The 13,127-nt window shown below is 35.2% G+C and overlaps 1 protein-coding gene across 1 annotated transcript in view; it reads right to left on the bottom strand.

Annotated features, from left to right (window-relative positions):
* Positions 1–13,127, bottom strand: part of LOC108574689 (muscle M-line assembly protein unc-89-like) — a 49,952-nt gene that overhangs the window by 36,628 nt on the left and 197 nt on the right. Inside the window, exon 2 of the mRNA XM_017937351.1 lies at positions 12,177–12,232. Coding sequence (XP_017792840.1) covers positions 12,177–12,232 — 56 coding nt within the window. The remainder of the gene's footprint in view (positions 1–12,176; positions 12,233–13,127) is intronic.

Below are 13,127 nucleotides of genomic sequence, written 5' to 3'. Positions count from 1 at the left end.
CGTATCGTTCAATAATTTTACAACCTTTAAAACCGTCAATTTTACAAGAATTTAAAAACCTTGTAATGTTTGCTTTAAAAAACTGGTCCCAAAAAGTATTATTTTTACTCATATTAATGTATTCACGAGAAAGTACTTTATAACCCTTTATATAAGCTAACTCAACATTCATATAAAACGTCTCTTCGAATGAAATAAAAAATTTAATTCTGCTTTCAATTTTTTTATTTTCATTTGGCAGTCAATATATGCAAAAAAAAAAATTCCACTAAGTCGTGCTATTTAAAATTTTTATACACAGGGTAATTTAAAATATAAAGATAAATACTCAAAAACTGTCTTCGTATTAAAAAGAAAATATAAGTATTATAAATGACAGCAACCTTGAATTAATTAAAATGCCACATAATCAGAAGTCACATACAGTTATGTCATTTGCTAACAATAAATGAACTTATGAAAGTAAGTCATTTGATTTTCAAAAAGTTCAACACTAATCGCGCGTATACACTCGCGTACAACGAAATCGAGAAATTTACAAAAAGTGAACGAATTTACTGAAATCGCTGAAAAGTTTGTACCGATGAAACACCCTGTAGGTAAGTGAATACAACAAGTAGAAGCGTCGAAAACCGCAGTCGACAAGTTCAACCACAAAGTGATCTCATCAGACACGTTCCACTGTAACAACGATTAATTAAAGTTCACTTCGATCCCCTAATTAGACGGGCAATCAATACTACATTGCGATGCGATTATAATGATCGCGGGATAGTCGCGTGAAGGCAGCCGCGTGCGCGGTAAAGCGAAAGTTAATTATTTCGTTCGGTTGGCCGTTATGCAAAATTCCTGCGCCGCAGTTATTTATAGCGTGGCTGGACAATTCCGCGGACTTTCTAGGCTTGCTACCCGCGGCTGGGCTTGTAATTTTGACGACCTTTCGATTAATGCCCCAGCATTATGTGTAATTGCATAACGCCATAAGAGAGCCACCATAAGGAATTGTATAATAGAACGAAGAGCAAGTCAATAGATCAATCTAATAAGCTAAGTAGGGAACAGATTTCAGTACCGATGCTTTAATTTCTTTTTTTTTGAAAAATAGCAAGTGTGTGGGTGTCAGCTGATAATTTTCAATTACAGAAAGATGGATGCGATTTTTTGAGAGCCTTCGTAAGGAATTGTAGAATGAAGAGCAAATCACTGGATCAATCTAGTAAGCTGACAAAAGTAGAAAACAGATTTCAGAAGTAGTGCTTTAATTTTTTTTTTTTTAAATAGCAAGTGTGTGGGTGTCTGCTGATAATTTTCAATTACAGAAAGATGGATGCGATTTTTTGAGAGCCTTCGTAAGGAATTGTAGAATGAAGAGCAAATCACTGGATCAATCTAGTAAGCTGACAAAAGTAGAAAACAGATTTCAGAACTAGTGCTTTAATTTTTTTTTGTTTTTGAAAAATAGCAAGTGTGTGGGTGTCTGCTGATAATTTTCAATTACAGAAAGATGGATGCGATTTTTTGAGAGCCTTCGTAAGGAATTGTAGAATGAAGAGCAAATCACTGGATCAATCCAGTAAGCTGACAAAAGTAGAAAACAGATTTCAGAACTAGTGCTTTAATTTTTTTTTGTTTTTGAAAAATAGCAAGTTTGTGGGTGTCAGCTAATAATTTTCAATTACAGAAAGATGGATGCGATTTTTTGAGAGCCTTCGTAAGGAATTGTAGAATGAAGAGCAAGTCAATGGATCAATCTAATAAGCTGAGTACAAAACAGATTTCAGAACTAGTGCTTTAATTTTTTTTTGTTTTTAAATAGCAAGTGTGTGGGTGTCTGCTAATAATTTTCAATTGCAAAAAGATGGATGTCATGGTTAAATGTGACATTTCAAATGTCAAGTTGTTTGTAATGTAGCGGCCTGATTAGTGATTCTCTTTTTTCTTTGGAGAAAAATTGTAAGCTTGGGAGAACTAAGAGATTTGAATAATTAATTAATGCGTTTCCAGTATTGAATTTGTTAGATTACTTTGCTCTTCGTGTTATTCGAAATATTGGAAATTTCGTGTGAATAAAAGTGGTTCACATTTTGTTTCAGAAAATTACTATAACTATCGGTTTGAACTAACAATGTAGACTAAACGTGGATGTGTGGTGTTTGAAATATATTAATTTGCTGATTTGGTCTACGAGAAAAATGACCAATTTAGTAATTATTAAAATTTCTTAGAAAATTCATATTTCGTGATTTATACTTATTTTTGTAACGGTGTTGTTATAAAATAATTTTCTAAATACATATTTTAAGATTTATATTACAGAAAAAATTTAAAAATTGATTATTTACCTGAAAAGTCATTGTCACTTTCTCAACATCAGTTTCTTGCCAAATTAATTAGATTCGTGCACATGAGAAATAGCTTAAACTTCCTTCAGCTTCCTTTCTGATCATCGCGATCATTCACCTTAACTTCTGCCAATCTCAAACCTAAACAAGGCTAATTATATTACAATTTATATTAAATTTCTCTCAGAAGAAATTAGGAGATAATGCAGACTTCTTAGATTCATTAAATCCAAGCTCAATTAACTCTAAATCGATCGACAAATCTCCTCAACACCTGAATTACCAACTTTCTAGCTAAACATTCAAATTCACACTTCCTCGTCCCTTTTCTACTGCATATTACTTCAGAAAAAGTGGAGAATAAAAATGCGCTACTTTGCACTTTGTAGTTACTCTATAATTTAATACCTTTTCATACTTTATCGGTAAATACACACACAAACTTACTAGTAGATGTACATAGAATGACCCAGATAAAACATTCTGCCCAATTTACAACAGTGATAAAATAAAAAGTAAAAAAATAAATAAAAAAGTCTTTACTGGAAAAGGCAATTCCAAATGTTTGACTTGGTGTGGAAAATCGAAAGGTTCTAAATTGACATCCTTCCATCACAATTAATCGACGAATCTTCGCAATTGATTATTCTAAACGCCACCCTGCGTAACGACCAACCTCATGATTCCAGAGAAAAAATGAAACCAGCTTGGAATCTCGAGCAGATCCGTCTAAGAATGGAAAGATAGACAAAAAGGAAAAAAAAAGAAAAAGAAGAAAAACAGAGAAACAGAGATCTGGATTTTTAAGAAGCCGCCTTTCCAGCTCCGCGATCCGTTTCCCTTGATTTTAATTGAAACGCGGAAAGCGTCGCTATCTTTTCGATCGTTCGCGAAATATTCTTCCGCATTGTTCGCGCCCGCTGCCTCGCCACGCAACCTCGTTCGTTCACCATCGGCCCGGGACTTTCTTCTCGCGACGCGCCGCGGGCAACGGTGCTCGTTTCCATGCGTGGCGACGGGGCGACGCACGCCCTCGCATCGTAAACGCAAATGATTCAACCGTTCTTGCGAATGATTCATTCGCAACGCTGTTGTGCGAATTCGTGATGTACATCATTCAGCAACTTTGTCAGGAATATTGTTCCTTTCATGTCCCGTGGCTGTTGGATGGGCGACATTAACCCTTTGAGCAATGTGGTTTTCAGATTCAATAGGAACGTGTTGTTTCTGTTGGTTAGACAGACTGGTTTGATCTTTCGAGGTCGTTGAACCCAAAAATGTGTTGAATCATTCAGCTGTTTTGTGAAGAATCTTTTTCCTTTTATGGTAGATCTTGGATCAGTGATAGTAACCCTTTGAGACCTGTAGGAACACATTGTATCTGTTGGTTAAATTAACAGGTTTTATATTTTGAGGTCGTTGAACCCAAGAATGTGTCGAATCATTCAGCAACTTTGTCCAGAATCTTGTGCCTTTTACGGTCATTTTGGGATCGGTGACATTAACTCTTTGAGCTCTGCAATTTTTAAATTGAATAGGGACATGTTACATCTGTTAGTTAAATTGACAAGTGTATTTAGTCCTTGGAGGTCGTTGAACCCAAGAATGTGTCGAATCATTCAGCAACTTTGTCCAGAATCTTGTGCCTTTTATAGTAATTTTTGGATCAGTGACATTAACCCTTTGAGCACTGCAATTTTTAAATTGAATAGGAACATATTGCACCTGTTAGTTAAATTGACAAGTGTATTTAGTCCTTGGAAGTCATTGAACCCAAAATTATGTCGAAACACTCAGCAACTTTGTCAAGAATCTTGCTCCTTTTGTGGTCATTTTGGGATCAGTGACATTAACTCTTTGAGCTCTGCAATTTTTAAATTGAATAGGGACATGTTACATCTGTTAGTTAAATTGACAAGTGTATTTAGTCCTTGGAGGTCGTTGAACCCAAGAATGTGTCGAAACACTCAGCAACTTTGTCAAGAATCTTGCTCCTTTTGTGGTCATTTTGGGATCAGTGACATTAACTCTTTGAGCTCTGCAATTTTTAAATTGAATAGGGACATGTTACATCTGTTAGTTAAATTGACAAGTGTATTTAATTCTCGGAAGTCACTGAACTCAAAATTATGTCGAAACACTCAGCAACTGTGTCAAGAATCTTGCTCCTTTTGTGGTAATTCTTGGATCGGTGACATTAGCCCTTTGAGCACTGCAATTTTTAAATTGAATAGGAACATGTTACATCTGTTAGTTAAATTGACAAGTGTATTTAGTCCTTGGAAGTCATTGAACCCAAAATTATGTCGAATCATTAAGCAACTTTGTCGAAAATATTGTTCCCTTTATGCGCGGCTCTTTGATCAGTGACATTAACCCTTTGAGCCCTATAATTTACAAATTGAATAGGAATATATTGTAGCTGCTGGTTAGATGGACAGGTTTAATTATTTGAGGTAGTTGAACCCACAAATCTGTTGAATCATTCAGTAGCTTCGTCAAGAATCTCGTTCCTTTTACGGTGGTTCTTTGATCAATGACATCAACCCTTTCAGCACTGTGGTTTCCAAATTGAATAGACACGTATTGCATCTGTTGGTCAGATTGACACGTTTAATCTTGCGAGGATGTTGAACCCAAAAACGTGTAAATGTAGTTCATGAATTTATATGCATACAGAGTGTCTCCAAAGTTAGGAATTGCATTGATTAATTTTGTCATTTGGTATTCAGATTATATTCTAATTTAAGTGTTTCGGTAACTTATCTGCTAGTCTGTTTAAGTCAATTTGTCTGGGAGTTTGATCCTGGTCCAACGATGAATTTGGAATTGGAGTAACTTGAAGCTCGTGCTCGTATAATTTCACCGATTGCTATGCAATTATGTTCGTAAAACTAGAAATTAATCGGATAATGCTCTTTATTAGCTGTAACTTCTGATCTAATTTAGATAAACTGTTTAATAGATTAATATACGACAGCTTAGACAATTTTCAGACTAATACCTAAATTACTATTCCCTTATATAATACCAACAAATTAGCTTGCATCTGTTATGGGCCTTAAAACTAAAATTGAACACTATACATTGGTAAAAATTCGAAATTTTAACCGATCTTAGGCCAAACATTAACCAATCTATGATTTAATTCCCAATTTACCCAAGCCCCGATAATTTCTTCCTCTGCTATCCAATTTACAATTTCATTTTCAGAATCAATCACTATACATCAATGTCGAACACTAATGCTCTGCTTACTAACTTTCCAAGTTGTGCATTGACATAATAAAAATCTGTCTGATGGATTTAGAACTACTTATGATCCTACCAGTGACAATTACAAAGCCTTGCAGATCAATCAGCAGCTGTACAATTAATTTCACAGATGAACTTCTAAATGGTCCCCAGATCAGATCCTGTTTCTTATCTAATTGATCTGTTCCACGGTTGAAGTCTCACTGATAGATTTAAGACCATCTGTGATCCCATTTCTCACTGTCATTTTTTTCTTCGTCCCGGTGAACCTTACCGCATTGACCAATTTGCAACGGTATCCTAACAAACTATACGTCAACCTGCGACAACGTTCGATGGGTTGGCAAGTGATACTAAACATCACTGACCAAGTTGCAACTTCGATACTAATCTCCTCGATCCTGATTTATTTACGAGTCCGTCGATCAGCATGCGACTCCTTTCGAGATCCAGTTGACAGGTTTGCGAACGGTCTCGATCTAGTTTGCTACTTTATTTACAATTCTTAGTGGAAATTCCATTGGTGGACTTGCAGTTCCCTAATAATAATAATAATAGTAATAACAAAACCTAATTTACTAACTGCTCATCTATAGGATGGAATTTTTTCAGAAATTCAATTTCTTTTATTAGGCATTTAAAGAAAATCAGAAATACAATTTCTTTTGTTAGGTATTTTAAAAAATACGAAATTTAATATTTTAAATTATTTGCAGTTTATCATGCTTACAAGCCTTCCTAAAATAAGATTTATTTAGATTTATAAGATAATATTTTAACTCGGAGTAATCTCCAAATTCTTGGACACTTGAAACGTTGAATAAACTTTTTCAAAAATTTGAAACAAGAATTTTGAAACATATAATAGAAAAAAAGTTACTCAAAGTGACTTATGGGCTACTCTGTAGTAATTGTATTAATTCTAGGATTTGAAGAAGGCGTTTACACCAAAGTCTTCAATTGTTTCCCTGAAAACTGATTGCTGCATGAACAAAATTAATAGTCATTTAAATACTGAAATTTCTACTGTCAGAAGACTTCCTTAAGACGGAACAACTTTTTCACGAGTCGAGAAATCGGTTCTTTTTACATAATCTCAAAGTGTAACCTTTCGAGAACGTACTCCCGAAATATCATGCCGAAGTTCGTGTAAATAACGAAGTTACAGCGGTTTTTATTGGGAGTTGACGCAATCCGCGAGATCCCACGAATGCATTTCCTTGGAAAGATGCACGGAAAACGCCCTCGTAGCACTGCGAACGTAATGATCAATGAGTCATTCCTCGTCTACGGAGGTCTTGACTGCTTGCCTTTTATTGGCATCTTCACGACCTCCTTTAAGGCCGTTTCCACGCTTTCTCGTTATGATCTGTACCGTCATCCTATGTAACATCGATCGATCACCTTCTCAGCTTTGATTTCTTCCACTCGTTCGCGTCAGACAGTTTATACTTGTCACCATTCTGTGAAGTCACTAATCTTTTTTCCATATTAACAAGTGGAGAATAACAGTTGCATAATAGCTTATAATTTTGCTTTTTTGCCTGCGTGTTTGGTATTTAGAATTTTATCGAGTACTCGAGGGCTAATGTACAAGTACTTACTTCAGCACGTTCACTGCCAAGCTACGAGATAACTCGTAGTTGGCAGTTTGCTGGTACAAGTTTACATCCTATTCGAAAGCATTTGTTTGCAAAAAAAAAAAAAAAACAATTGAAATTAAAGTCATAATATAAAAATTAATATGTGTTTGTTTAATTCTATACAATAAATTGAAAAAAAAAAAAATGTTGGCGTCTAGAACAGATTTCTTCAAAATAGGCTTGGCAGTCAACGTGTTAATGTGCGAAGATAATATTATTCTGTAAATATTTTATCTCGGATTTATGTACAGTGGAATCGTTTTATTTATTGTGTTACAAGTATTTTTTCATTCTTTGCAATTATTGCTCTATCGTTGAGATTCGATAATTTGCCTGAACATCAATTTTGCATACCTAATTTCGTTTGCAGTTTGTACTTAATTTTATAGTTGATCTAAATATTTTAATTCGTATACGTATATGGTAGAATTATTTTATTTACCGCCTTCGAAATAAATAAAAATAAATCTTCAGGGGTAAATAGAATCAATTTTTCAAATAAATATAATTAACCTTCGAAATAAACAAAATTAACGTTAAAAATAAACTAAAGTCCTCAAAATAAATAATAAAAAAAAAGAAAATGAAAACGTTTGTAAGAGTTTTCGAGCCTAGGCGTTAAATTATTCGACAGAAATTAGCATCCTAAATTTCAGGCATGGGCGGACAGGATTCGCACAGCTTTATTAAGTCGCTCTCCCCGGGTAAAAGTACGGAAATGATGAATTAAAATGCATAATACCGGGCCGCTAATTAAGCCAGCACAGACGGATAGACAGACGAAAGTCACGACTGCATAATGTGCACGCTCGATTTTCTGCAGCTGCACGGCGTAATGCAATCAAGTCGTAACGACGCAGAGAAAGTGGAAAAAAGAAAGGAGTAGAAGAAACAAAAATTCGGCTACTTCAGATCCCGGAATTCCCTCGGATCGCGCGTAAAATTCGATCGTTAACGCGTGGATCATTATGCCGTGAAATTTTCTAGCCTGAATAAGACATTTATCGCGCCGGGTAGAAAAACGTGCAACAAGGTGTAAAAGACTCGGTGGACGTTGCTACGGAGTTACGAAAATCCCGGTATTTTTCGTTTTCCGCAGGTCATTAGCGCCACGTTATATTCAGAAGCTGGTAATTGCATTTACGTAATTTTTTTATTTGAAAAAAAAAATGTTCGCAAAAATTTGTTTTTGAGGAATTTATCGTATGGAAAAATTCAGACTTTTGTAGTAAACGTGTTTAATCTGCTGGAGGAAAATTTCGCTCTGACTGTGTTATTGAAGTTTCAAATTTCAAATTTTAACAGGTTTAAAAATCGTTCGTCTTTGGTTTAAGAATGAATTCCAAGCCATGAACAATTCAGTCCAGTTACTAATTTTGCGACAATCTTAACAAATTGTTCATTCTCTATGTGTAATAAGAAAAAAGCGATTCAAATATCCTCTATTTTTAACATATTATAATATGTAAAATAATTGTTATAAAAATAAGAAATTTGTCCACTATGGAAAATTTCTCGAAATTTCAAGCAAAAGATAAATCATATTTCTTCCAAATAAAATTAAAAAGCAACGCAATACACAGAAATGAAATAATTTTACCATCATATTAGGCGCAAAATTGCAAATTTCTCTAGTTCCTTCAAAATAGCGAATTTATAACCAAACGTGTCCCAAACTGGGATTCCCATATTCCGCTAAAACATTCGCAGAATTCACAAATCTACGGACAACTTTTTCCACCCAAAACAATCTGCGAAACATTCGGCAAACATTCTCTAAAAATATCGTCGTCATAGACCTCTCTAACCTCGGCAACCGAGTATTCGTCCATCATCCCCGTGGAATCTAAAATCGAAGATAAAATTTGCATAAAAATTCTGGCGAATTGAACGCGAACTAGGAGAGATTTGTGTTCACCGCTTTGGCCATCTGCACGCGTCCCTGGACCACCGGGAGCGAAACGTGCGAATCCAGCTTAGCACGAGCGTATTTACATTCACGTAGGAGCTAAATGGAAGTTGCATCGGCGAAGGAATGCAGTCTCGTGGGATATCCGTCCGTGAAACGTATGCATCGCGGTCGAAGCACGTGGGACGTTCGTACATCCACTTGTTTGCGATTTTATTGTGGCCTGCACATCCTCTGACGGAGGATTCGAGTTCCCAGAAAATCCTTTACGCCCGTCGCGACGCTAAGGATTCGACTCATCAGATTTTACGGCTTTTCATTTCAATAATCGTGCTCCTTCGTATTGTAAACAATCTTATTCTTAGCATCTGCAAATTCAAAGTTATCGCTCAGTATTTGGAATATGAAAATTATATTCAACAGATGAAAAAGCGTGAAAACATTCAGGGTTGATTTCACCCCTTAACACGTTCGTGCCACCGACGCAGCATATGCGGTCCAGAATGTATTCCCCAGCGTGCGTTCAACCTTTGACGGCAGCGAACGCGTTGAAGTGATTTTCTATTGGAAAAAAATTGTTCCTTGCGCATTTCGTGATACTTTACAAATGTACGCTCAAAGTTCCGCTGAAATTAGAATTTTTAGAATGGGTGATTTTCTTTGTAGGTAAAAAATGTTAATAAACCGAATTTATAGAAATTTTATATTATTTCGTGTCACTTGGAATATTCTACACTATATCAGTTAATATATTTGATTATTTCTTGAAGTTAATTAAACACCATATTGTCACAATCATTTTCTATATTCAATTACGTAGATTTGACAAATTTTTTTTAACTTATCTACTGTTGTCAAAACATTGTGGAGATAATGCAATAACTTCGAAGTCTGAATATTTTATTCGACGATTCGATTGAATCGAATGCATCTTTCTATCGTGCTCAGAGAGTCGAATACTCGTCTTGGGGAATTTTGAATTGGTTTTAGGTTATGCATATTGCATTAACGTGGGCTCAAATTGAAAAATATGTTTCTTTGTCGAAAGATTCTTTCGAGGAATATTTTATTCGAGTGAATCGGCTGCATCTTCCTGTTGTGGTAAGATCGCCGAATATTCGTCACGGGGAATTTGATTTGGTTTTACGATATGCATATTGCATCGAAGCAGGATCAAATGGAAAAATGTTTTCTGTCAGAAGATTCGTTCGAGCAATATTTTATTTTTCTTTATGAAGAATATTTTCTTTCCGATACGACGGGAGAATTATTTGTGAATTTTTTTTTTGTTTTTTGGTTAAAAAGTGTGTTTATTGGGGAATAAATTTTGTTTCGGAAAAACATTCACTTCTGAATGAAATATAAGGAATAATTGTCGTATAATTGAAAATTCTTGTTTGTCTCAATCGTTGAAAAATTGTTTCAAGATTTCTGACAAACATCTTGATTGGAAAGAACCTAATCCGAAGATTCTACTGTGAATATAAAGTATTCGAAAAATTTGTAATTTTCGTCAGTGAAGAGACAATTATTTCCAATTACGAATCCTCTTCGAAATTTCATGTTAAATTGAATCCTTCTTAAATTAAATAGAATAATACACGTTACATTTGTATTCTTCAAAAATACAGTTCCACCAGTTCGAACGAAAATTTCTAATTTCTAATTGCGACAGCCTATTCTGATCAGACGTCACGAGGAAAAACATGAAGAAACTAATCGGTTGTTCTTGAGCAATTAGAAGTACATGGACAGAATTTCACCGAAACGTAGGCTAAGCTATTCTCGATTCTCGAACCGTACGAGGGCCCTCTTCTCCTCCCATCCTCTCGATTCATTCGCGATTCTTGTATCGTGGCCGACGTACGGTCTCGTGTTTACGTTCACGTAGGAAACACCTTGACTCGACACGAAAACCCAGTTAGCACCGCGATACGCCACCTACCGCGAGGACAAGCCTGATTCATTCCTCAGGGAATTGGCATCTTTTTTGGTCATTTCTTCCTCGACGTACCATTACATTAAGTGAGCTGCAATTGAATAAATGTCTACGATTGCTAAAAAGATTTGCAGAAAAATTGGCGAAGAATCGTACATTCGGAAATTTTGAGAAATTAGAAAATTAGGAAGATTAGCAATACAAAAAATTAGAAATTAGAAAGATTAAGGATTTTTCAAACTTTCTCTGAAATATTCAGTTTCAATTGAGATTAATAATTTTCATATAAACAGAGAGTTTTCATTTTCCACGAGAATTACTGTGCACCACTGCATCAATTTTTCGAACTTTTCTCAAAAATATCCAGTTTTAAGTTAATCCAAGTTACATTTGAAATCAATAATTTCCAAATAAAGGAAAAAATTTTCATAATTCTCGTTTTCCATAAGAATTACTTGCGTATCATTGTTTCAATTTTTCGAATTTTCTCTAAAATATTCAGTTTCAATTGAGATTAATAATTTTCATAGAAACGGAGAATTTTCATAATTTTCGTTTTCCACGAGAACTGCTCGTGTAAGTGAGTAGAAACTGAAATCAGCAACGCGTCAGAGAGTTGCACTGCGGCCAGTTGCATGCCCTCTGCACTTCTTCCACGCATTGTTCCGTTCCCTCCGCCTTTCGAGGACCTCGTATGCAACGAGGCAAGTTGAGTTAGGTCAACCCTCGATCCGAGGCTGCGAATTCCACCTCGGGTGCATTGTTCCCGCGATGCACCATATTGCATTCCTTTATTTCGAGCACATGCTTGCAACGGGGGCAATTATTGACACGCGAGGGGGGTCGAATAATATATTTCACGGAATTATTAATAATAAACGTCGAATTGAGCGAACATTTCGTTCAATTTATTCTTCTCTCGGTGTTAAAAAAATATCAATTCGGCTCGCAATATTCAAAATATTCAATTTACAAGTTAATATTCAATTTACAATTTAAAGTATTCAAAATATTCGACTCAGAATATTCAAAATATTCAATTCGCAAGTATTCGTCTAACAATATTCAAAAATATCAATTCGACTCACCCTGCAACAAAAATCCATGCAACGCGAGGTTCATGGCTACGATGAATTCCTTCAGCCTGAAACAGAAATATTTTCAATTGTAACTGGCCAATATTTACAGTAAAAGTTCTGTCTGAATTTTTCATTAATTTTTCGACTGGGAAAACTACGTTTCAGTAAGGATCATTTATTTCTGTTCGAAGGATTATTTAGTCACAAAATTTTAATTAAAAGACAGTTTTGTGGAACAATTCGTTAAAACTGTAAAGGAAAAAGTTCGTGTCGTTACAAAAGTGTTAATACAACGCTCGGTTATAATTAAGCGGAAAATTGTAAAAATTATTTTGCAGTTTCGTTGCTCAACAGCGCTACAATCTCTCCCAATCATCTGCACGTCTCACTTGCGATCAACTGAAAGCACCATTTAACAAGAATAATTACGTTTAATTGATCAGACAGACGCAATCGTCGGTCAGAATTGAAGCATCGATCAGAAAATTCCAGCTTCGCAAAAATCGCGGATGATGGACGGTAATAATGCAACACTAAGCGATGCTAATTGCGGCTAAATTGCACGGAGGCGTAGAAGAATCTCTAAGCGGAGTAAATTCGTTTCTATCTGCCTGAAGACTTAATGAATTCCCTCTTGCAGCTAGGTAATGCAACTTTGAAACCTGCATATTACTATAGCTGAAGTCATCGATAGTTGATTTAAAGGCATTCATAGAATCAGCAATAAAAATAACTAGTAATAATCGAAAATCCATTTGTATTATTATTAATGACCACAGGTTTGAAATTTTCCACGTATTCCTCGTATTGAATCTGACGTGAAACGTATTCATAGTTGAGACTTTGGTAACTTCATACGAAGCAACTGCTGTTAAAATTAATTGGAAAATTACAGTTTGCATTTTTGTAAGTTATAATTAAAGTTTATTTGTTTTCTTTTTCTATTCTAAACTGAGGTGT

The sequence above is a fragment of the Habropoda laboriosa genome, unplaced genomic scaffold, assembly GCF_001263275.1.
Source record: "Habropoda laboriosa isolate 0110345459 unplaced genomic scaffold, ASM126327v1 scaffold12, whole genome shotgun sequence".
Classification (NCBI taxonomy): Eukaryota; Metazoa; Arthropoda; class Insecta; order Hymenoptera; family Apidae; genus Habropoda; species Habropoda laboriosa.
The sequence above is the reverse complement of the archived record's forward strand: the minus strand, read 5'-3'. Positions and strand labels throughout refer to the sequence as shown.